This window comes from Cryptomeria japonica, chromosome 7 (assembly GCF_030272615.1).
Source record: "Cryptomeria japonica chromosome 7, Sugi_1.0, whole genome shotgun sequence".
NCBI classification, from domain to species: domain Eukaryota; kingdom Viridiplantae; phylum Streptophyta; class Pinopsida; order Cupressales; family Cupressaceae; genus Cryptomeria; species Cryptomeria japonica.
This window is the reverse complement of record NC_081411.1, coordinates 694,287,736-694,313,531: the sequence shown is the minus strand read 5'-3', so window position 1 is coordinate 694,313,531 and position 25,796 is coordinate 694,287,736. Positions and strand designations below refer to the sequence as shown.

Below are 25,796 nucleotides of genomic sequence, written 5' to 3'. Positions count from 1 at the left end.
GATTAGTAAGCCATGCATCAATTTTGTTAAAGAATATATGACAAAGGAAAATCGACAAGAAGATCTATAGCTTAGATTGAACCGCAATACCCTAGCACAAGTTCCAATAAATGTATGCAAGTTCCAAGGCAGGGTAAAATATTTTTCAGATCAAAGGATACATTGAACCTAGTCAGGTTTGAAGATTTGATGGCTATGATTGATCATGGGAAATGTGATCAAGGAGATTAAGCAATTGGCAAATTGTTTATAAATAAGGAATTGTTGATAAACAATGTATGCGAGCAAGTGTAAGTACAAGGATGCTACATAGTATTTACTGAGCACTGAAGCTTGAAGACCTATTTTGAAAATAGAGTATAGAGCCCAGCAGAGGGACAAGATAAGTCTTATGACTAGATTGTATTGAGCAAATAAGAATCTGCTTTAGCATTTTAGATGTGAAGTTGCAGATAGATTTTTATTACTGTTATTTTGTAAAGGGACAAAAAATCTCTTAACTGAATGGAATTAACAGTCTTATTTGTAAAACCCTCTAGCAAGGTGATATTCTGATTGAGTGTTTGAAATCCTTTGACAAGGTCACTTCTAACAAAGTGAATATCCTAACAGATTTGAGGGAAATCCCTTAACCAGGTCACATCTAGCAATGTGTTTTGTAATCTTTAACAGGATTATCTTTTAACCGAGCATACTCTAGAAGAGTATATTTCTTAGTGAGTCTGAAATCCCACAATGGGTTTTCCCTATTTGGGTTTCCACATTAAATATGGTGTTATATGTTTTATGATCTTCTCTGTTTATGAGTTTGCATGCTTTACAGTTTTTCTGATAAGGTTACTAGGGTTGAATTTGTTGTTTTTATGGAAGAATAAATTTGTTGTCATTGTAGGAACCCTCTCGTCTTAATTATAGATTTTATGAATAAATGTCTAAATTACAATTTATAAAAAAAGTACGTGGTTGTAAAAAGTTGCACCATGAAAGTCCAACTGAAATTATAGCCCAAAGCATGAAACATTAACACAATGGTCAAAGATCACTAAGTGACAAAATTCTTAGTAGGTGGGAGAAAGTGTCTAGAGTGTTCCATCCACAAATACCATATTTGTCATTATCTTTTCAGTTATCTTTAGGAAATTGCAAATATTCCATGAAGACTAAACATGATAAATGTCTCCCTATATACTACTCTAAAATAATTTACTACTACTTGTCTAAATGTCTCCCTATATACTACAAGTAATAAGATATAGAATGCCTTACAAAAAGTAATAAATACCTTTTCACATGCTATTATCTAAGCTAATATAAACTAAGAACTACCTAATACAAATGATGTGGACATATGATAGTATCTAACATGTGAGAAGTAGAATGAGTGGATGAATGAAAGTGAAAAAAAATAAAAATAGAAACCTCCTCCACAGGGGTACTTTATTGTGCTAAGTGTCATGCTATTGGTTTTAAAACTAACAATTATGCAGAATTTCATGCTTTGTCTTTTGGATTGGATATGGAAATCTCTTTGGGAATTAAAGACTTAATAATTGAAGGTGATTATATGGTTATTATTCAATGTGTTATGAAAAAGAAATCAAATTGTTGGAATGTGCAATATATACTTGATCTCATTTTACAAAAATAAAAAGTTGTTTGAATCTTTTTTGTTATCGCATTGTTACAAAGAAGTTAATAAGATTGTGGATTATTTGCCAAATTTAGCCATTGATAGCAATGCTAATCAGCAAGAGGTTCATTTTGAGAAAATTCCTTCTAAGGTATGGGAAGGTTTGCAACAATAGTTATGTGACTTTCTTGAGTTATGTTGATGTAAAATTTTATGATGATAATTATTCCCGCTTTGCCTTTTCATTTCAAGTATTTATGTTCGTTGTGTAGAGGAGAGTTCGATCTCATGGTATTTGATACAATAGTGTTTTTCCAAAGGTTTTTTGATACTTTCTTTTTTGGCAGGAAGGTTTTTGGCTCATGGGATTTGGCATAGGGCTTTCAAAAATTATGTCCTCATTTGAAAATTATCTGATGGGTTTGCAAATTTCCATATGGGCTCTATGTAAAACTGATATTATATGTGTTATGACTACATTTTATATGTGGTTTTGGGCGGGATGTATAAACTGATCTATTAGATACTATAGGTTAATTTTATGAGCTGTGATGGGAGGTTTTCTTCCCAGAGTTCTTTCCTCCGGTATGCTCTTTGAATCCTATGTAAAAAATAAAAAATTTTAGTGGAATAATCCACTTTTATTGAAAAAAAAATATATATATCATTAATTGTTTAAAAACTAAATACCTAAGTTTAATATTTCACTTTTTTTTTTTCATTTTAATTCATATATCAATTCAATTATCTAAGTTTAGTATAAGGTAACAAATATTTAAAGGAAAAAAAATCTAAGTTAAATACAAAGAGGGAAAATTAATAAATTTTAACAGAATTCATATGTTAAATAATGTTATTAATTTTCTCTCTTTTGCAACAAAAGATAATATCTAATAATTGTGTTAAAATTTATTATTTATTTAACAAATATTAACATTAGCAATCTTTATATGATTTCAATGCTTGTTGTAACAATAAAGCTATTATAATATATTATATTCATAATAATGGAAATTAATTGTTTTCTTACCCTGCTACGATATTGAGAATATTAGCATTAGCAATCTCAATATATATTTTCAATCTGGCCATTGAAAACCACCAAATGACTCTTAAATTTACTCATAAAACTAAATGTTCACTTATAAGTTGTCATGCCAAATGTTAACTTATAAATTTGTTGTCATTGTAGGAATCCTCTCGTCTTAATTATAGATTTTATGAATAAATGTCTAAATTACAATTTATAAAATAGTGTTACAAGTTATAAAAAAAATAGGTGGTTGTAAAAAGTTGCACCATGAAAGTTCAAATGAAATTATAGCCTAAAGCATGAAACATTAACACAATTGTCAAAGATCACTAAGTGACAAAAGTCGTAGTAGGTGGGACAAATTGTCTAGAGTGTTCCGTCCAACAATACTATATTTGCCATTATCTTTTCGGTTATGTTTAAGAAATTGCAAATATTTCATGAAGACTAAACATGATAAATGTCTCCCTATATACTGCTCTAAAATAATTTATTACTACTTGTCTAAATGTCTCCCTATATACTTGAAGAGGGAAAAACAGATTAGAAGGTTAAATGATCAGAACATAACAAAATAAACCTGCTGCTCAAATAGCATGAAAAGACCATTTTACCTTGCTATTTTACCTTCTCCTTCAGATTGAGCTTGATGAAGTAAAGGTGCCCCTTGATAATGCTCCACTTGATAGACTCCTTTGATTGCTGGATGTGGATGGCTCTCCAATGACGTGCACAACATGAAATGGATTTCAGGAGGATGATAAGGATGAAAATGATGAAGCTGCCAAGATGATTTTCCGGGTTGAAAAGGGTAGCATAAGCTTACTGGATTTCAAGATGTTCAAATGAAGGGATGGAGCCCTTTATTTATAGGAAGAGGAAAGAAAAATGGATGGCTAGGATGGATTTGAGATAAATGGCTAAGATTTACTTGTGAGCTCACTCAAGCTCCAAGAGAGGGTGTGGAGACCGAGAAATATGCCTTAAAGACATTTCGTATCTCCACACTCCACAAGGTGCATTGGAGAAATTAAAAATTCTCCCAAAAAGGATATTATGGGGATTGGAGGAATAAAAAAGAATTAAAAATTCTTTGAGAGAGAGGATACCTAGAGGAATGTGAAATTTCAAAAATCTTACATTCACCTAGGAAAAGATTATTTTAAAGCAAGGAGTTGACTTTGTGGCTAATCATGATGATTAGCCATTAACGATTCATTTAGGAGGGGGATTGGAGGAAATGTTAGGTGGGATTAGGATTAGACTAGGAGAGAGAATGAGTGAAGGGAATAAAAAATTAGAAGAATAATGTTAAGTGACTTTAGGGAGTTTCTAGAAGAATTTATTAAGTTAATGATGAATTAAGAAGATGATTTGTAGGAATCATGTAGGTTATCTAATTAATTGAAATTAATTAGCTAAGAGGGAGATTTGTAAGGATTTGATTTTTTAGAAGAATAAAGAAAGGGATTGGTTTATTAAATAAATCAATCACATGCTATAGTGACAATATTAATTATATTTAATTAATATTGAGGAGAATTTGAATTAACATAATTAATTAATTAATTATGTGAGGCATTAAAAATAATTAAAATAATTATTTTTAAGTGTCTACAATACTATTCTAAAATAATTTATTACCACTTGTCTAAATGTCTCCCTATATACTACAAGTAATAAGATATAGAATGCCTTAAAAAAGTAATACAAATGATGTGGGCATATGACAGTATCAAACATGTGAGAAGTAGAATGAGTGGATGAATGAAAGTGAAAACAAACCCCAAAAAAAGTACACCAAAATGAATGGACAAATGAAAAAAGGAAAGCAATCTTTGCATCTCACCCACCATTCAAAATAATGGATTTTAGGCATCAGACACGGGGAAATAAATTGATGGCTGTTCTTAAGAGAATAGTAACAATGATCTTTTGAGCGAGAAGGGTAGCTGCACGTTTGGTTTATTATGGTAGATGAACGTTTTGTGTATGATTGTTTTCAAATATCAAACACGTGAATGTCCACTAATAAAACTAAATAATTTAATATATATGATAAAAAAAAATTACTGTTTGCTTATAATCTGGTTTCAGAGAGGAATAAATAACTAAAGCGATGATAATTTAGCCGTGTTCTTATTTAAGAGAGAATGGTAGTTGCACGTTTTGTTTATGGTTTTCTCTAACTGTTTGGAATGTTGTGAAAACGTTGATAATTTTCACTGTATGTCCATTGGTGTGATGTTATATCACAGCGAAGCATATGTACAATTATTTGGCAATTCTTTATGTTTTGCTTCAGAATCTTATACGTTTTGATTCTTCTGTAGTAAGATAAGATGGGAAGGTCTCCTTGCTGTTCAAAAGATGCCCACAGAAAGGCGTGGAGTGCCCAGGAAGACTTCATTTTAGTTAAATACATTAAAACCCATGGCGATGGTTCATGGAATTCTGTACCAGAAAAAACAGGTAGTGTTATTGGTAATGTTCAGTTTGCTTCTGAATGAATGCTGATTAAATAAATGTTATTATTTTTATATTTTGTAAAATATGATCTAAATTTAATGGAGCTATTGAGATTTCTGCTGTTCTTTGTAAATGAACAAATTAATTTGGAAGATGTTTTCAATGAAACTTTTTAACATACTCATCAGAAATATACGTATTCAAGTGTACTTAACCTGTATTCTTTAGCTGCATTCAATAAAATAATAAAAATTTATTAATGGAGAAAAGCATTGATGTGGATTTGCAGGGCTAAAACGAAGTGGAAAGAGCTGCAGGTTGCGATGGATCAATTATCTTCGTCCTGATATTAAGCGTGGAAATATTTGCCCAGAGGAAGATGACCTCATTATTAAAATGTATAGTCTGCTTGGCAATAGGTACCTATAAAATCAGCCTTTTATCATACATGCAAAAGTTAGATATAGTGCTTATAAAGAAATAAGATATTCGTTGTATTAATATATTAAATACTCAGATAAGGAACACAATCTATAACAAACAATAAAAAGGGGAATGTGTATGTTTATGGAGGTCATTAAGTGGGGAAAACAATAATGGCTAGAGGAGAAGGTGGGTACTCATAATTCACCAAGCAATTTATACCATCAACAAGGTCTAATGTGTCTACATGGAGGATCCATTCTTGGTTACCATCTTTTTTATTATCTCTATGCTTATCTTGAAGAATTTGGTAAAAAAATATTTACAAAGGTATGTAGTGAATTGAATAACAAATATTCTATGATGAAGGCTAAACATGATGAATTATACCTCTCCCTATGCTACTTGCCTAAACATAATCATATTTGAAAAATGTGGACTGAATTGGATGTAATATATTTATCATGTTTAGATAAATATATTCCCGCATACTACTTGCCTAAAGCTAAAAAAATCTAAGAATAACATCATGCCTACAAATGATGTAGACATCCAGCTTTATCCAACACATGCAAAAGTGAAACAAGTGGACAAATGAGAAAAAAACAGAAGACTATACAATATAAGAGACGAACCAACCCATATAATGCACACATGGGATGGTATATAACACATAAAAAAGTGAAATGAGTGAGCAAACAGGAATATTTGACACATTATAACATGAAACGAGTGGATGAATGAGAAAGAAAACAAAAGATTGTACAATATACTAAAAAAATTTGATGTAGACATACAACCATATTTAACACATGATAAAGTGAAATGAGTGGAAGAATAAGAAAGGAGAAAAAAAACAAATACAAGTGATCCAACCAAAAATAAACAATTGATTCAGAATTGATGAGGATTGAACACTCATCTTTTCTAAAAGAAAATTGGATTGCACATTTTATTTATTATTACAATAAATACAATAAATATCAACAATTAAATTTTAATTGATTAAAATAAATTAATGTTTACGTTTTTTATTATATTGATGAAATCTAAAGCTGCTGTTAGTTGTTTGTTTATTGATTCAGTGATAGTTTGGGACTGTAATATTTTTTGGGATGACAGTTTCGAATTTTCTCTTAAGTTTTCTGAAAATATTCATAATTTTCACAGAAAATGTGATGTTTTATCACAGTTAAATAATAGTATTATTATTGGGTAGTTTTTTATTTTTTATTTGGTCTCATAAGTATTATCGTCTTGACTAATTTATAGAAAGAAAATAAAAGGAAGCTGTTCAATTAAATCTGAGATGAGGTCTCCTTGCTGTTCAAAAGAGCCCCAGAGAAGGGCATGGACTCTCGAGGAAGATTTCACTTTATTTAAATACATAAAAACCCACGGTGATGGTTCATGGGATTATGTGCCCAACAAAACGGGGTAATGTTATTGTTCGTTTTCATTTTATTTCTGAATGCTGATTATTACAACGTTTCTAGTGAATGTTGTTCAGTAATGATTGTCATATTTCTGTAATTCTCATAATACATTATGAAAAATGATTAAAAGTATTGTTATTCTTATAAACTGCAAAAATTCCATATATTTAAGTTAATAAATTAAAACAAAATTGGGTTGTAACACTACGAGTGGCTCTGTACAGTTAAAGAAATGACAGTCAAAATGTTTAAATCTGGATTTTCTTCATATGTTTATGTATTTCAATATAGATTTTGAAATTTCTGTCAATATGTTAAGGTTTTGAGAATTCTGCAGTTCGGTGTAAATAAAACATATTTCTGATTAAAAACTGTGTAAGAGGTTTCTAATGAGATTTTTTAATGCATTTTTCAGCACAATATATGTATTTAACTGTACTTAATCTGTATTCTTCTAGCTTCATTCAATATAGAAAATAAATTGATGAATGGAGAAAAGCATTGATCTGGATTTGCAGGGTTAAAACGGAGTGGAAAGAGCTGCAGATTGAGATGGGTGAATTATCTTCGTCCTGATATTAAACGTGGAAATATTTCCGCAGAGGAAGATGACCTCATTATTAAAATGTATCGTCTGCTTGGCAATAGGTACCTATAAAATCAGCCTTTTATCATACACTGTTTATATAGATATTAAATATTTATTCTTTTGAATTTTTTTATATATCTTTATTTTAAATTTGTTTATTATTAATATGTTATATATTTAAATATTTTAGATAAGGAATATAATTTGTAATAGTGGAGGTATCAACAAAAGGGAAATATGTATGGCTATCAAATACAAAAAGATAATAAAATTAAGGATTATCAAATCATATATGAATCTCTTAAAGTTACAAAAGTATTTTCCACGTTAAAAAATTGCTCCATCTAATATTCTTTAATGTAAAATATCATTATAGTAAGCCTTTTACTCAAATGCCATCTCATATACACTACATAAACCCACTTTATGCATTCCAATATATAATAAGAAGAGTATTCTCAAGATTTCACCTATTTCATTCATTTAGGTTGTAAGCTAGTAGAAGGTAAAATCAATATCTTAAAAAAAGTTATTTAAAAAATATTTTATGAAGGTAGCTTTTCTCATTAAACATATTCATTAGATATTTTATAACTCTTTGTTGTTCTCCATTCAGGGTTGTCTCCCTGCTTATATAATAAAAAACATTGCTTTGTTGAATATTTTTTCTTATCTTCTTTTTCCAATCTTGAAGATTGCTCAAAGACTCAGCAAGAAGGTCCTTTATTTATGGAGAAGAATGGAATTTGTCTTAAAATGGTCTTTGGTCTTGAATCTAAAAAATGATGACTCCATCAAGTTCCCTATTTAGATTAGACTATCAAGGATATTGGGGAAGTCTGCAGAAACCTCGTCTCAAACTAGTGCTGGTCTGCAGAAACCTCGGACTCAAACTAGCAAATCCCAATGCCTAGATTCAACCAGACTCATTTTTATTTTTTTTAAATCTCACAATATACAAAAGAAAACAAAAGAAACATTTTTAAATCTTTTTTCCAAAAGAAAAAAAGCATAAAAAAAAACCCTAAAATCTCTTAAAATGAATCATTTTTTCTCTCTTCACTCGTATTTTCTTCTTTTTCTCTGAAAAAAACTTCTCTAATAAGATTACCTTATCTTCTCAATTCTAAAATTAGATTGTTGCAATAAATTGGATTATGCTTCGGCAAATTGCTTGAGTAAGCAATAACACCATTTTGTTTGAAAGGAAAAGAAAAAATAACAATAAAATACTTTTATTCTTAGCTTATATGGCAATCCAAGAACAGAAAAGTAAAAGGTTGCTAGAATTTCCTGTGATGAATGGCAGATGGTCCCTGATAGCAAAACGTCTTCCAGGGAGAACAGACAACGAAATAAAAAACTACTGGAATGCTCATCTCAGCAGGAGGGTGGCAAAATCTCACAATTCTAATACAAGCGATTCTTCTTCTACTTCTACTGAAGATAATTGTATATCAGAAGGTAAACCCATAGAAACAACACCATTGACAAGTCCTGGAAAGTTAATATCAGATGGGTGTGATAGTTCTACTCATGTTAAGGAGAAGGAAGATCATAACTTTTGTTCTAGTGATGATCATACCTTGACTGAAACCAAATCCTTGGATGAAATCGGCTCCCTCGAAAGCATTATACAGCTTGGAAATTGTTTTGAGAACGAGGTACAAGTAGAGAGGGGTTTTCTGGTCGAAATGCTTGATAGCCATGGTCGCTGAAATCGAACCTACAGTTATTAAGACAAATATTAGAATTGGAAGAGGAATGGTCCTATTCTAGTGTTACATCATTTATCTGGTTCTGCAGTCGTACATACTGTTTAGTGGTTCTGGTTCTAGTGTTTAGCTTTGATGAACCTGATCTATGCCAGTGGGAAGACAATTATGAAATTCTGAACTCTGTATAATTAACTATCTCAATTTCCTATGGTTTAGTTGGTTTTTAATGAATATCTTTTATTATTACTGTTTCTCTCTAAGCTATGAAGCATATTGTATATGTGCTTAAGATTTTAGTGTCTTGTAGTAACACCAAGAGATTGTTTTCTTCATAGGCAATGAACAACTTAATAGTTATGGATACCAAGGACATTGTGTTTCACATTCAATATAAATATTATAGAATATTTTATTGGTAGAAAACATTTAAAAGTTATTTTGTCTAATAGTTTATATTATCATTTTATTATTAATAATTGTTTTTAATAGTTTTGTTTGTAAAAAAAAATTAAAAATAAAAGTTTTAGATTATATTAGAAAATTTTAGATTTATGTTTTTTAGATTTTTAATATTTTATTAAATAAAATATTAAATATTATGAAAAATATTATGTATCTTTGGTTTCCATTACTCTATGTATTTTTTTTAAAAGATTATACATGCTACTTCTATTGTATAAGTTTACCAAGCTTTGTTTTTCCTAAATGAAGTTTTCCCAACCATGCTCATGCTCATATACTTTAGTCATTTCTCTCATAGAATGGTATTGACTCTAATATGATTTGACCAAGAGTAATAATCAAGATTCTTGGCTAGTTATATTGCACTTTTACCATCATTGAATTCTCTATGATGTCCCTGTGGGTAGCTAAGAAATTGTTGAAAGGGTTGTGTACTTTCTTATAGTCAATCAACTTGAAAATAAAAAATTATCAAAATTAACACCTTATAATTAATAAAATATGATATTGATATACTTAAGAGAGTAGTATCATGTTTTGGCATAATTGTAATAACTAGTTAGTTATAATATTTTGAAACTTTAAAAAGATGGAATAAACTCACTCAAGAAATCTTTAATCACCATCTACTTCCAAGAATGTTCTTTTTTATAGAGCCTAATCTTCTTGATTACGGACCCATTTTCATTTGAGACAGTGTAGAGGTACCCCCTTGCGAAGCTCGCGAAGAGGGGGCCTATTCCCCTAGTGAGAGTTTGGACACAGTGGGGACACAGTAGGGGGCCCCAACCACTTCAGATGTCCCTATTGGGAATTGAACTTGGGTCTCCAGAGTGAGAACCCAGTGTTTTAACCAGTTAAGCTCAACCCCTTGGACTTTAGGTCACAAATCTTACAATAGAGGTTACTTAGCTTATCTTTCACTAGAATGTAGTCATATTCTATTAGGGCATTGTATTACAACTATATATTGTATTTTACTATGTAGAAATAGTGATAAAGAGAAGAGGAAGTTATAGTGGTTGTGTTCTAGATTGTATCCCTTCATTTTTCTAAAAAAATAAAAAGTAATGACTTGGTGTTTCTTTGCAGACATAGCTCATATTAAGAGAACCAAGTATATTTGTGTCTTGGTGTTTTTTCGTTGCTATCATTTTTTACTTTTGCATTAATTTTATTTTAACACTTATTGATGGTATTAACACATTATAATGGAATTGAAATCTCCTATGACACATATTTGATTGAATAAGGAATTATAGTATAGGTTCTGTAGATGTATAAAAATGACCACTTTTCTAAGTGAATATTTAATATTCATTTTAACCTCATTCCTCTATTTAATTAAATTTTGTTTAATTAAATTATTCACTTTCATCTATTTTACTAAATAAATTATTCAATTTATATAATTAAATTCACCTAAGCCTTTCATATCCTTTAATTAAATAAATCACTTTATTTAATTAATTTCCCTTTCTCCCCTTTTAATTAAATTTACATTTAATTAAATTTTTCATGGTAAATAAATAAATCTAATTTATTTAAATCCCCCACTTGCATCTATTTTGTTGAAATAAAGCAATTTATTTTAATTAAAATTACCCTCCATCCACTTGCATTCTCCTACATCTCCCACTTGCCTCTCTAACACCCCTTCTAGATTCTTCTAATAACTTCTAAATTAGCCTAACCCATCTACTAAATATTGTCACATCCCTAAGCAAAGGGAACTCACTTGTCAAAACCTCAAAGTCTTTGAAAACCATTAAAGGCTTTATGTCTTCAACAAGTTAACCTTGAAAGTCTTCCAAACCATTAATGGTTAACTCAACCCTCTTGCACGATTGGATACTTTCTCTCTAACTCAACGCTCATCTAACCCAAGGGTCTCATCAAGCATTCATGGCTTTACCCTTGGTTATTCCTTTAACACTTGCACAAAAGTTTATCCTTTGGGTAAAAGCTTTATCCAATTTGGATAACCTTAACCTAACCTTAACCCTTACCTTCTAAGGTAACCATGAAGTCTTCTCAAGCATTTAATGCTTCTTGCATCCCTTGTCAAGTAGTCTTATATTGACAATTGTCAACATTTCATTGGTGAGAATTGTAAACATGGATTGATAACTTTCAATCCTGACCCTTGATGAGATCATTCAATCCTGACCATCCATTGCCCTATTCTTCCTATAAATAGATCTCTCATTCCTCCATTTTCATATCCAAGTGTTTGTATCAAAATTATAGACAGTTTACTCATAATCCAAGTTTCGTGCATCTAATCTATACTCATTTTTATAAAGAATTTAGTCTCTCTTTGAATAGAAATAATCTAATAAACATTTTGGAATTATTTCTATTATCATAATAATCATATTTAGCAAGTATGTCATGTTAGGATAGTTCTTTTACTAATCCTTACATCTTATTATCGTATACATGATAGTTTAATTCATACTTATTAAATATCATGCACACTTAGGATTGCATTCATGTTAGATTGATCAAGTATCCCTCATTCTCATGATTGTAATCCCTAAGCCACTTTTTTTAGTGATCTGAGAGCAAAGACATTGGCTTGAGGGGTCTTGTAAGATAGAGAAAAATGGAACATCCCTTGGGAAGTTGAGTTATTCCATATAACTCCATAACTTACACCAAGAGTCCCATTGGTGTGTGGACTAGTCCTGAATTTGTATTTTTCATTTCATCACCCCACTTTTCCTATACACATTTCTGGCGCCCACCGTGGGGCTCGAACCCACAACCATCCATGTCTTATACAGGTGATATCATTCCTGAAACCAGACACTGGATCATCCATGTCTTATATAGGTAGTATCATGTCTTATACAGGCGGGAAGTTGAGTTATTCCATATAACTCCATAACTTACACCAAGGGTCCCATTGGTGTGTGGACTAGTCCTAAATTCATATTTTCCATTTCATCACCCCACTTTTCCCGCACACATTTCTGGCACCCACCATGGGGCATAACCCCATTTATCAAATCATTTTTGATGCAAGACTAACATTGCAGGTACGTGGAAAACATGAATTAGTGCGTTGATACCATCCTTTAGTGCATCCAGTCTATCTTCTAGCTCATACCACTTACTATATAATGTGTTGAACCCAAAACTTAGCACATTGCATAGTAACCTTAGTGCATAACAATTCAGCAGATTCTTGATAAGCATCAATCTAGCGCATCCATACAACAGTGTAGCGCATCTAGGTCTTTTGTTAGCGCATAGGTGCGATTTTGTAGTGCATCGGGTCTACAAATTAGCGCATAGAAGATACAAAGAATAAACACAGTTGTAACCGAGACAAAAAAATTAGACTTTTAAAAGTCCACCTTGATAACTCTTTTTTCTAACTAGTGTTTTTATTGCAGGTCACTAACATCTGTTTTGTAGGGTTGGGAGATTTTATTTTACTATTTTAGGCATTTGTTTAATTTTTCTTATTTCTAACTTTGTTAAGTTAGCTATCTGAAATTCTTCATTTCATTATTGATAAAAATGAACTCATTTTCTTTTTGGGTTACTTAAAAAGAACAACAAACAAAAACCTTACCTTTCTTTCATAGGGAGAGAAACACTTCATTTTGGGGTTTAAAAGGAACAAGACAAACTTTATTTTTGCAATGTTCTAAAATGAACCTCACCATCCTTTGCTGTTTAAAAGGATCCATTTCATTTTTTGCATAAGTTAAAGAACCTCATTTCTAAATTCTAGATAAGGCAAAAGAGGGAAATACTTCCCCTATTGAATTTATTTTTGTTGACCATATCAAAACATTTTCTTTGTTGACCCAGATTTCTTTACTTAGATAAAAAAAAATCACTGATTTGAAAGTTAAAAAGAACATCATGCCTTTTTGGAGAAACATCTCCCAATAGAAGTTAACAAATCATTGAATTGAAAGGTTAAAAAGAACCATTTTTGTGCCTTGTCTCGAAAGTGGAAGGTATATGCTCTCCCCTTAATTGGGTGACCAAAAAGCCAAACCACTCTTAAAGCTTTCTGTAATTCAAGTAATTAAAACCTTTCACAGATCTACCCTTCTGAGTTTCTCTTAGAGTGACATTTAAATGGTCAGTGAGAGGAGAATGACCTAAGTGGGAAATGACTTTATCACCAAGTGTTCCAACCCACTATAATCAAAAGTGGAGGATGACAAAAGTCCCTTCAATGACTTTTCTCAGCGATTAGCCTTCCCCCAGTACCTTTACAATATGTAAAGCCTTTGTTGTAAAGGTTGGGAAGCCTCCCGAGGGAGTTTATCATTGAAGACCTAATGAAATCCTGATTAGGAACTTTAGCAATAGAAACCTTGAGCCGAGTCAGTATCCAAACATCCTCGATATCATAGTGCAAGGGTGGGGAAGAATCCGCCCCCAAGATTACTCACCATATATCTCCCAAGATATCTACTCAATTATGAAGCAATTCACTTTGGGTTAATTTCTGGCAAAAGGCAAAAAAATGGATGACCCCTAGGGGGTGACATGGTTGTTTAAGCTGACGGAGTATCGTGACTAGTCAGCTATGGTATTGTTGATGACCTTTGAATAAAGAGTCTATTTTAATTGTCTTATTTGTATCCAAAACTGTGCAAACATTAGGGATTTGAACACATCCTCACAGAATATACACTCTTTGTTTAGAATAGCCAAAAATGGTTGTCTCTTTTGTGTTGTGTTTTTAGTTTATAATTCATAAAATCATCCATCAGAATTAAAACAAGTGTTGAAAATTTCCAAGAAAACCAAAAACAAAGCAAATAGAGCAGTTTAGCACATAGGAGCAATCTCCTAGCGCATCTAGAGCACACTTTAGCACATCCAAGATGAAACTTAGTGCACTCATTTTTAAAGATAGTGCATAACAGTCTGAAAATTTAGCAAACTTTTTACTAGCACTCTAAGACCCCATATTAGCACTTTGAAGCATCACCCTAGCGCATTGGGGGAAAACTGTAGCGCTTTGAGTCTAAACATTAGCATGTATTAATGACATATTCACGCATAACCCATCTAGATCAGTCAAAATTCAAAACTTTGGTTTAGCGCATAACACAGGTAGCTTAACGCATTGGTGGCTTTTGATAGCGCATCTGGTCCCTATCTTAGCGCATAGGTAAAACTTAGAAAAATAGAGAGAAAAATTGAGCATTTTGGAAAGACTTTATCATCAGTCTCAGATACCCTCTAGGATCCTCAGTTGACCTTGCCAAGAAAAACTTGAACCAAAATGTTAGAGAAATATTTCAAACAATCAAGCGAGTCAATCTTAGAACAAAATTATCAAAACTAAAACTAGCTAGAGATAGAACTTTATCCTATCAAAATCAGGTAACATCATTGCATTGATCAAAAGGTCCACCATCTAAAGGATTTCATCAACCAAACATTCCTAGTTTAAACTTAAGTCATCAAATTAAGTCTCCATATAGGGAAACTTTTATTCCATATCATTTAACATACTTTATCGTAGAGGAGAATCTAAATGAATAAAAGTAGCGTTATGTTTTCAAACAAAGTATCATAATCCAAACATTAGAGGAAATCATTGATCAATTGTGTATGATGACTCCTCATATTTTGAGAAGAAAAAGTCTTCAACACAAAACTAAGTTGAAGAAACAACAACTCAGTTCTCAGAAACTTGCCAAATGAAATAGATTTCTCTATATAAATCGTCAACTCTTCAAATCACATCGCACCTTTCTCCATCATATGCAGTTATATCTTCAAGACAAGTCAAAAAAAATTGACAACGAACCTTTGAGAGGTAGATCCTTTTGCCAAAAGTCAATATTCAGTCAATGCTTAAATCGGTGAGGAAAGATCAACCCCACTTTCTTCCCACAAGTTTGCATCACTTATAACATAGCTCGATTTGAACCACCAACCCCTAAACAAATAGAAGAGGAGTTTGTTTGTTTTGTCACAAAAAGCTTCTATTAGACGCCCGTTGTCACTCGCTCTCAACGAAACAAGCAAAGCAAACCACAACCAGATTCTAGTATGGGTTAAAGATTATCAAATCCTTCCGAGTATCCAAATCTAGAGGAAACAAAGATTACTGAGGAGCTACTCCAAGAATGTCAAGAAAGCGCCTCATTCCAAAAACTTATGGAAAGACTCATAGAAGCTGACAAAGAAAAATACATGCTCATGCTAACAAGCAAAGGAGTTAGGATTCCTAAAGAATTCGATGCTGAATATTTAGGACACAGTCTCAAAATTACGCTTATCAAGAACAACATAAAGAATAGGAAACACGTGAACCTGAACACAACATACATGAACAACATAACATACTAGAACACACCCATGCCTACACTAGGGATAACAAAAAAGAAGAATCATTCCCTTGGCAAACAAATGCACCCATGGTTTCTCTTACACAATAAATGCAAATGCTGTAGAGACAAATGGAGGACATGCAACGGGGGAGCATAGTACAATACTCTTTAAATGAAATTTTTCCTTACCCCTTTGACAAGAGATTGAACATGATACCTTTTCCCCCAAATTTAGACATACCCAAATATGACAAATATGATGTTAAGAGTGATCCTCGCGATCAAGTTTGGGATTTTTGTACCATGAGCCTTTAATTTTCTCACGATGACACTTATTTGATGAGGTTGTTCCCAAGAAGTTTGGGATGACAAACAATGGAGTGGTTGTCTAAACTTACACCTCATGTTAGATCCTTTGATGAGTTGGCCAATAAATTTATCACGCAATACTCCTACAATATTCAACACACAATCACCATGGTGGATGTATGTAATACCAAACAAAAAAATAGTGAAACATTCATGGTGTTTCTTCAATGATGGAGATGTATGCTTTCAAGATATCCTTGAGATGTGCCTGAGAAAGAAAAGATGGAAATCTTTATCGACAATCTGAACAGTGAGATGAGTTACCTACTCAAGCTCCAATGTGTACCATCTTTTGCCAAATTAATTGAAAATAGAATCCAAGTAGAGGAGGCATGTATCAAGAAAGGAATATTGAAGTTCTTCAAAGAGGGAACTAATTCATCTAACTCTCATTTTAACAACCAAAACAACAACAACAACACCTTAGACAAATCCAGATTCTAGACCAGAAACAAAAACATTGTTAATGAGGGAGAAACTCATGCTAATGATATGAAGTCCAAACAACCAATATTGGATTTATTAGGTAATCCCCAGGGTACCAAGAATCAAAAGGGTGTTAACCAAGGCACTAAAACTTATTCGCCAAATACCAATCAAGGACCTTTGAATCCAAATACCAACAACAATGCCCAAGGAAACAAAACAAATCAAGGAACTAATCCAAATAAAAGGGGTAACACCAACAATTTCCAAAATAAACGCATTTACACACCTTTAGGACAATCCTTAGATTCAGCATTACGAGAACTCCTAGAAAACAAGATTATCACATTACTAGCCATAAACAACTTTGAACCCCAGGTCAAACCACCTTGGTGGAATGACTCACACTTATGTTATTTTCATCGAAATAAAGGACATCAAACAAATGATTGCATGAGGCTTAAAAGCATTGTTCAAGACATGATTAATAGAGGTGATTTAGCGGTCGATGGTCTCAAAACAAATGATGATCATGATGCTTTGAAGAATCATCTTCCAAATTACAACAAAGATGGAGCTTCATCATCAAACAATACTAGAGGAGCTTGCATAAATCATGTATACAATAACACCATCAGTCATATATCGACAAATAACAATCAAGTAAATGTCATTAAAATCAAAGACAAACACAAAAATGAGTCGATCAATGTAACCACCAGAGCTCAAAAATATGTATTGAAAGGACATACATCAACAACAACCATTCTCCCCAAGACTCGGTATAACTTAGTTGATCAACTTCAAAAAACTCCTGCTCAGATATCCATACTCGAGTTACTAAAACTTTTGCCGAAGCATAAGGACATTTTGGACCAAGCATTAGTTGAAAGAAATGTGCCTCAAGATCTGGATATTGATAAATTTTAAGCCATGGTGATAGGGCCTCATAATAACACTTTTTTTGAGCATGATAATATCTCCTTGAGTCATTCACATAATACCCCCCTTCACAGTGAAGTATTAGTCTACAAACATTGAGTTAAAAGAGTATTAATAGATGGAGGAGTTGGTCTCAATATCTGTACCTTAAAACTTATATGTGTGTTAGGCTTCTCTGAATAGTCTATTGATCGACACAAAAAGATCACCATCAAGGCATATGATGATGAAGAGAGATCATCCAAGGGAATAGTTATTACCTATTTAGGTAGGACCGATACAAAGAGACACTATGTGCCAAGTCTTAGAGATAGACTTGACATACAATATTTTATTGGGTCGCCCTTGGATACATGAAATGCAAGTAGTACTATCAACCTACCATCAATGTGTCAAATTCTCATATAATGGACAGGAGATTTCTATATCAGCAGATAATAACCCCTTTAAACATTGCAATGCCATGGGGGCAGCCCAAGACAAATTGGTTCCACACAATAGGGAAGCTCAAACTTCCTTAGCATTAGATCATCATCAAAAAAAGCTCAAATCTCTATCCATGGGTTTCAAACAAAAGATGAAAATCAAAGAGAAAGGCATGGGAGAATACTCTTTCGAACCCATGTGTCTAACCAAATTTCCAACATTGCCAAAAAATCATGGGCAACCTTTTGCATCGACACATCAAGCAACATAGCCCATCACCAAGTTTGATGGCAAATTTATCCAATTGGGCACACTATCACATGAATCAGAAGAGAAAGACATCCTTAGTTGGCTATACAAGGATGAGGAAGAACTGAGAGCTGCTACTATGGAGGTAGCCATACCAACACAACAATATGGAAAAGGATTCCTGATATGCAACAGATGGGATACAATGGCAAAGGACATATAGGAAAGCATCAAGAAGGCATTATAGAACTGTTGGACCCTCCTTCATAGTTTTCTAGAGATAAAATAGGACTGGGATATGGACACAGTCTATCCCCAAGGAAAAAGAAGAATAAATATCAAAAACCTTAGTGGAAAGAAAAGAAGAGATACAACGATGACTCATGGCAAGAGGCACTACACAAAGAAGTAGAAACAATAAGGAAAGAGCGAGAACACCAGCAAAAAGAGAAACAACAAGAGGAGTTGGCCATTCAGAGAGAAGAAGCATCCTATAAGGAAGTACACCATGTCTAGGAACCTATTCAAAACAAGGCAGAATCACCTCCTAAAGAAATCACTACTCCGCAAGGAGAAAAAATATATTAATAGATGCAAAGAGTACAAGAAGTTTCTGATACGAAATCAGAGAAAGCTAAAAAACTGGTATCAATTATCAGAGATTTCTTTTCACCTTACAACATACCTGTCCACAACACTGAAAGACTTTGAGACAGTACTTCTAAAATTGATTCTAATGACTATGAGTGGGGTAGTTGTTCAAATGTTGCTAAAGATATACCTGAAGTTTCTATTCATACACCCCTATCTCAAGAAGGACAAGGCATAGAGTCTAGATTACTTAAATTTGGTCCACAACATATCTACGAAGCTAAGGAAAATGAGCAGCGACACTATGAGCAAGTCTACATGGAAGATGATACCATTGAAGACCTCGACAATATCATTAACTTAGCCAATATCCCAAACAACCCTAACGATACCTCTATCATGACACATACCTCAGCCAACCTCAACCCACCCAATGACTCTTTACCATTCATATTTCCTGATCTCATAGACTGGGATGAACCTGAACACCATGACTTACCCATATTTCCAAATGATGAATCCATTATCTATTACCTTTGTACAGTCCACCTGGAAACAGACTCTACTAGCGAACAAAATAATGATATCCATAATCAAGAGGGTGCCAAGTCTCTCAGTCACAAAAAGGAAAGAAATAAAGGATCTTATGCTAAAAACCATTCAATGGCAGCACTAGATCACAAAAAAGTCAAAATAAAGGACGCATCTGAGGGTGAAAACCTTTTGAAGGCACCTAAGGATGGGAGACTTGAAACTCTTCCTGAACACTATTAGGAGCAATCACCCATATTGATTGATCCCACTCAATCAATCAACATTTGTACAGAAGAAGCAACTAAAAACATACAGCTAGCAGAATCTCTGATAGAAGAAGAAAAACTAGTTTATCAGATTCTTCAAAGAAAATAAAATCAATTTTACTTGGTCCTATGCTGATATGCTTGGAACAGGTTCAAACTTAATCGTGCATCATTTATCTATTACTCTAGGAGCTAAGCCAGTCAAGCAAAAACTAAGAAAGATGAAGCCACATGTAGCCCTAATGGTCAAAGCTAAACTAAAGAAGCTATAAGACATCAGATTCATTCAACCTATAGACTATGCTAAATGGATTTCAAACATTGTGCCAGTTTCAAAACCAAATGGAAGCATCAGGATATGCATAGATTTTAGGGTTAACAAATCCTATCCAAATGATGACTTTCCTTTGCCTAACACTAACATAATTATAGACATCATAGCAGGCCATGTAATTCTCTAATTAATGCATGATTTATCTGGATACATTTAAATCAAGATAGCTCTAGAGGATCAAGATAAAACAACATTCACCTATCCTTGGGGAATGTATTGTTGGAATGTCATGCCTTTTGGCTTGAAGAATGTTGGGGCAACTTATCAAAGAGCAATGACGATAATCTTTCATGATATGATACATACCTTCATGGAAGACTATGTGGATGATTTACTGGCTAAGACATTTACCTAGGTAGAACATTTGGGCATATTAGATAAAATCTTTCAAAGATAGGAGAAATTCCATGTCAACATAAACCCTAAGAAGTGTGTCTTAGGGGTGACATCAGGAAAATTATTAGGCTACATTGTGTTAGCAAAATGCATTGAAGTAGATCCAGTGAAGGTACAGGCCATCAAGGAGATTCCACCTCCCAAGAACATCAGTCAACTCAGATCTCTACAACAACGTCTCTAGTCAATCAGGCCATTCATAGTCCAACTAGCAGATAAAAGTCTACCATTCAATCATTTGCTACATAAGAACATACCATTCAAATGGGAAGCCAAGTGTGCAGAATCATTCTATCAAATCAAATAATATTTAATGAATCCACTAGTTCTGGTACCACTAATAGAAGGAAAGCCACTTATTCTCTACATATCAACAATGAACATATTGTTGGTATTTTGGTATGGCTTTGTCATTGATGTCAACACCTACTAAAACTCTAGCACTTTGGAGATCGAGCAACATTCACCAGCAAGCGACTTTTTTTGCACAGTCACTGGTATATGGTACACCGGTAGGATATAATGATCACCAGCACTTGTAGTGGCATGAAAAATACTTGGTAATGTCGAAGACATTGTTTGGACATCTTATCTTGGAGAATTGTTTATTAGCATATTCATATTTGTATATTTGTTGTTACCGGCAAATAGGTCCAGGCTATACACTGACAAGTTTATCTTTTCCAGATCAGCACAGTACGCTATGGAGATGATTAATTATTGTTGTAAATACACTAAGATGACATGTTGAATCAGTTATTACATTAGATATTGTATTATTTGTAAAATGATTTTATTGTAATATCTTGTAGAGCCAACCTACTACAATTGGTCTTAGGTTATGGTATAAATGTAAGGTCTTAATTGTAAGGTTGAATGTGGAACACAAAAAAGGATTTCTATGAAGTATATACGAGATTAAGCAGAACTATACGCGCAGACATCATTTGAAGGTGAAGCTAGGTTTTTGTGAAAGCATATCAGAACTACACCGGTACTAAATCCAACATATGAAGATGCTATTTTGAGCAGTACATTCTTATTGGATTTAACCATCCAATTGTAGTCAGTGTGACTCCCATTTGTGTTTGAGTAGTGAGCTCTAGGCGCTTGGCCTTTCTGCATGTACAGACCCCATTTATGTACACTTACTATCTACAGTAGTATCATGTGATTGTGGGTAAGGTTTCCCATCGTGGTTTTTCCCCTTACAGGGTTTCCACGTACAAATATTGGTGTTATGTGTTGTGGATGACTTTGTCCTTTTGTTTCATGCATTAATCTTTACCGATATTGCATTTATCTATTAAATCTATCCACCAGTATAACAGACTGGTTCACCGGTATTAAGTAATAATTTGGTTAAGTTGTTTTGGTTTAAATTTATATTGGACAATTGATTCACCCCCCCCCCTCAGTTGTCTCTGGGACCTAACAATTGGTATCAAAGCTAAGTCCTCTATTTGTAGAAGTTTAATAGCTTGAGGAGATCCAATGTCTACTAACTATTTCAGAAAGGATAGTCCTAAACTTGATGGAACCAGCTATGGCATATGGAAGATCAGAATGGAGACACATTTGAATTGCATTGGAAAGGACATCTGGGATGTTACAAAGAATAGGTATACTACTGCTACTCTCAGTCAGCCTAATCCACCTAACTTGACTAAAGATGAGGAAAATGATTGCAAAGCAAGAGAAGCACTTTTGACCGCATTAACAGATCAACAAATCATGGGATTATTAGATAGATCAACTGCTAAAGCTATTTGGGATCATCTAGAAACACTGAATGAAGGAGATCCCACAGTCAAAATTGCAAAACTTGAAAGCTTCCGGGTCAGGTATGAAAATCTAAAAATGGAAGAAGATGAAAGAATTTCTACTTTTATGGAAAGAGTTAATGAAATTGTTTTGGGTATTAAATATTGTGGAGGAATCTTAAGTGAAGATGAAATTGTTTCAAAAGTTTTAAGAGGATTTCCACCGGCATATAAAATGAAGGTTACTGCTATAAATGAGTTAAGAACAATGCCTAATACATCAGTAACTAGGGATACATTGATTGGAAAACTTTCAGCCTTTGAAATTGAAGAATTTGGTCCTATTGCTACTATAAAGACAGATTTAGCCTTCAAAGCATCAACATCATCTACATCATCATTTGACAAATCTGATTGGAAAGCCTTTTATGCAAGAGAACTTGAGGAAAGTAGGAAAGAAAATGAAGAACTTGGAGAACTTGAAGCACTATTTGCAAGGAAAATACCTAAAGGTCCAATTGGAAGTAAGTATGAAGGTAAAGAACCCTTTAAATGTTTTAACTGCAATAAGATTGGTCATATGGCTTCAAGATGCCTTGATAGACATGCTAGACTAAGAGAAGAAGCTAGAAGGACATACAAGCCTAATCCTGAATATCAGAGATACAGATTTAAGAAGAATAATGAAAAATCTTGTTATGTTGCTGATGGAGTGACTGGTGATTTTGATGAAGATCCGACAGACAATGGATGGGTTTTTGTTGCTATAACAAAAGATCAACCGACACCTGCAGTGCAACCGGTAGAACAGGCCTTGGCAGCTAAAATTGAAGTAAAGGATGAATGGATCATTGTTTCTGGATGCTCACATCATATGACATGAGACAAAGGTAAACTCTTGAACTTTCAAGAATATAGTGGTGGCTTAGTAAGATTTGGAGATGAAAAAGCTTGTCAGATCAAAGGTAAGGGTTCAATATCTCTTGATGGTAAGCATAACACTGACAATGTTTACTATGTTGAAGATTTAAAGCATAATCTTTTGAGTGTTGGTCAATTAGTTGAGAAAGGATTTCAGTTACAATTTAAAAATGGAAAATGCAAAATCATGAACAGAACTAGTTTAGAAATTGCAACCGGAAATCAGACTAGAGGTAATATCTTTCATTTGAATAATAGTGAAAAGGAATGCCTGATTCCACATATAGATGAAAGTTGGCTATGGCATAAGAGACTCTGTCATGTAAACTTTGATTGCATGGTAAAAATCAGTACTACTAAGGTAGTTAGAGATTTACCTAAAATTGTCAAACCTCACAATACATTATGTAAGGAATGTCAATTTGGAAAACAAGTTAAAGCTAGTTTCAAAAGTATTCCAAAAAAATGCAATAATGCTCTTGATTTAATTCATACTGATTTATGTGGTCCAGCTAGAACTAAAAGCTTACAAGGTGATAGATATTTCATGCTAATCATTGATGACTATTCTAGAATGTGTTGGGTTACTTTTCTCAAAGAAAAATCAGAAGCACTTGGAAAGTTTAAACTATTCAAAGCAATGGTTGAAAATGAAACCAGTAAGAAAATCAAATGTTTAAGATTAGATCAAGGAGGAGAATTTACTTCTAAGGAATTTAATACATTCTGTGAAGTAAATGGAATCAAAAGACAACTATTAGCACCTCGAACACCTCAGGAGAATGGAGTTGTTGAAAGGAAAAACAAAACTATCTTGGATGCAGCTAGAAGTATGTTATCAGAAGCAAATCTACCACATGTATATTGGAGAGAGGCAGTAAGTACAATGGTCTATACATTTAACAAAGTACACATCAAAGGTGAAACCGATAAGACCCCTCATGAACTATGGTTTGGTATTACTCCTACTCTTAAATATTTTAGAATATTTGGAAGCAAATGTTACATTAGAAGAGATGATTATATTGGGAAATTTGATCCTAGAAGTGATGAAGGAATATTTCTTAGTTATTCATCTAAGAGTAAAGCATACAAATGTTTTAAAAAGAGATTGCAAAAAATTGTTGAGAGTACAAATGTAAAGATTGATGAACAATTCAGAGGAACTTCAAGGTACATAGATTCTGAACCAGCAACAGAAACTATAACAAATGAACCTTCACTAAATCCACCGGTACAGAGTGAAGATCCAATTACACCGGTATCATCTGAAAATTCCACTGTGACTAAAGAACAACAACAAACAAAGACACCCTGATATGTTAGATTAAATCATTCTAAAGATCAGATAATTGGAAACAAATACAAAGGAGTTATGACAAGAGGAAGATTGGCAAATGAAGAGGTATGTCTTATTTCTCAAATTGAACCATCATCAATTAACGAGGCATGTGAAGATAAATATTGGACTAAAGCTATGGAAGAAGAATTAGAACAAATTGAGAAAAATAACACTTGGACATTAGTTCCCCAACCTAAAGATACAAATGTAATTGGAACAAAATAGGTATTTAGAAACAAACTTAATGAAGATGGTAAGGTTATCAAAAATAAAGAAAGACTAGTGTGTAAGGGATACTCTTAGAAAGAAGGAGTTGACTATAATGAAACCTTTGCACTGGTAGCTAGAATTGAGGTAGTTAGATTATTTTTGGCCTTTGTAGCACATAAGAACTACAAAGTATATCAAATGGATATTAAATGTGCATTTCTGAATGGAGATCTTGAGGAGGAAGTTTACATTGAACAACTTGATGGATTTTCTTTGACATATGACAAAGATATGGTTTGTAGGTTAAGGAAAGCTTTGTATGGATTGAAGCAAGCTCCAAGAGCTTGGTATGCAAGATTGGATAAGTATCTTTTGAAAGTTGGTTTTTCTAAAGGTAATGCTGACAGTAACTTATACTATAAAGTGACTAATGATGAAATCTTGGCTATAGAAGTTTTTGTTGATGACATAGTCTTTGGATGAGAAGATGAAACGTGTATGATTGGTGAAATAAGATTCTTTTTAAGATTGCAGATTTCATAAACTGACAAAGGTTTATTCTTGAGTCAATCAAAATACTTAAAAGAGTTACTTAAGAAATTTGGGATGGAGAACTCTAAACTGGTAAGCACACCTATGACTATAAATGACAAACTATCTTTAAGGAATGAATCCACACCTGTTAATCCAACAAGGTAAAAATCCATGATAGGAGGTTTACTGTATTAACACAAACAAGACCTGATATTATGAATGTAGTATGTATTCTTTCAAGATTTCAGAGTTATCTTAGAGAAAATCATGAATCAACAGTAAACAAGATTTTTCGGTACTTACAAGGCACTACAAATCTTGGATTATGGTATCATAGAGATGAAAACTTTGACCTATGTGCATACACAGATGCAAATTGGGTAGGAGATGTGGATGATAGAAAAAGCACC

The 25,796-nt window shown here is 33.0% G+C and overlaps 1 protein-coding gene across 1 annotated transcript; it reads left to right on the top strand.

Annotated features, from left to right (window-relative positions):
* Nucleotides 1–5,005: 5,005 nt before the first annotated feature.
* LOC131033049 (transcription factor MYB1-like) lies at nt 5,006–9,333 on the top strand. The gene is made up of 3 exons (XM_057964163.2): nt 5,006–5,135; nt 5,422–5,551; nt 8,890–9,333. Exons 1-3 carry the CDS (start codon nt 5,006–5,008, stop codon nt 9,296–9,298), a joined length of 669 nt encoding a protein of 222 aa, XP_057820146.2. The 3' UTR covers nt 9,299–9,333.
* Nucleotides 9,334–25,796: the final 16,463 nt, after the last annotated feature.

Bases quoted from the DNA above. Each gene is read 5' to 3' on its own strand.
- LOC131033049 (XM_057964163.2), top strand. From the start codon at position 5,006: ATGGGAAGGTCTCCTTGCTGTTCAAAAGATGCCCACAGAAAGGCGTGG. The intron at 5,136-5,421 runs GTAGTGTTATTG...GTGGATTTGCAG, and splicing joins TTCTGTACCAGAAAAAACAG to GGCTAAAACGAAGTGGAAAG. The intron at 5,552-8,889 runs GTACCTATAAAA...GATGAATGGCAG, and splicing joins TATAGTCTGCTTGGCAATAG to ATGGTCCCTGATAGCAAAAC.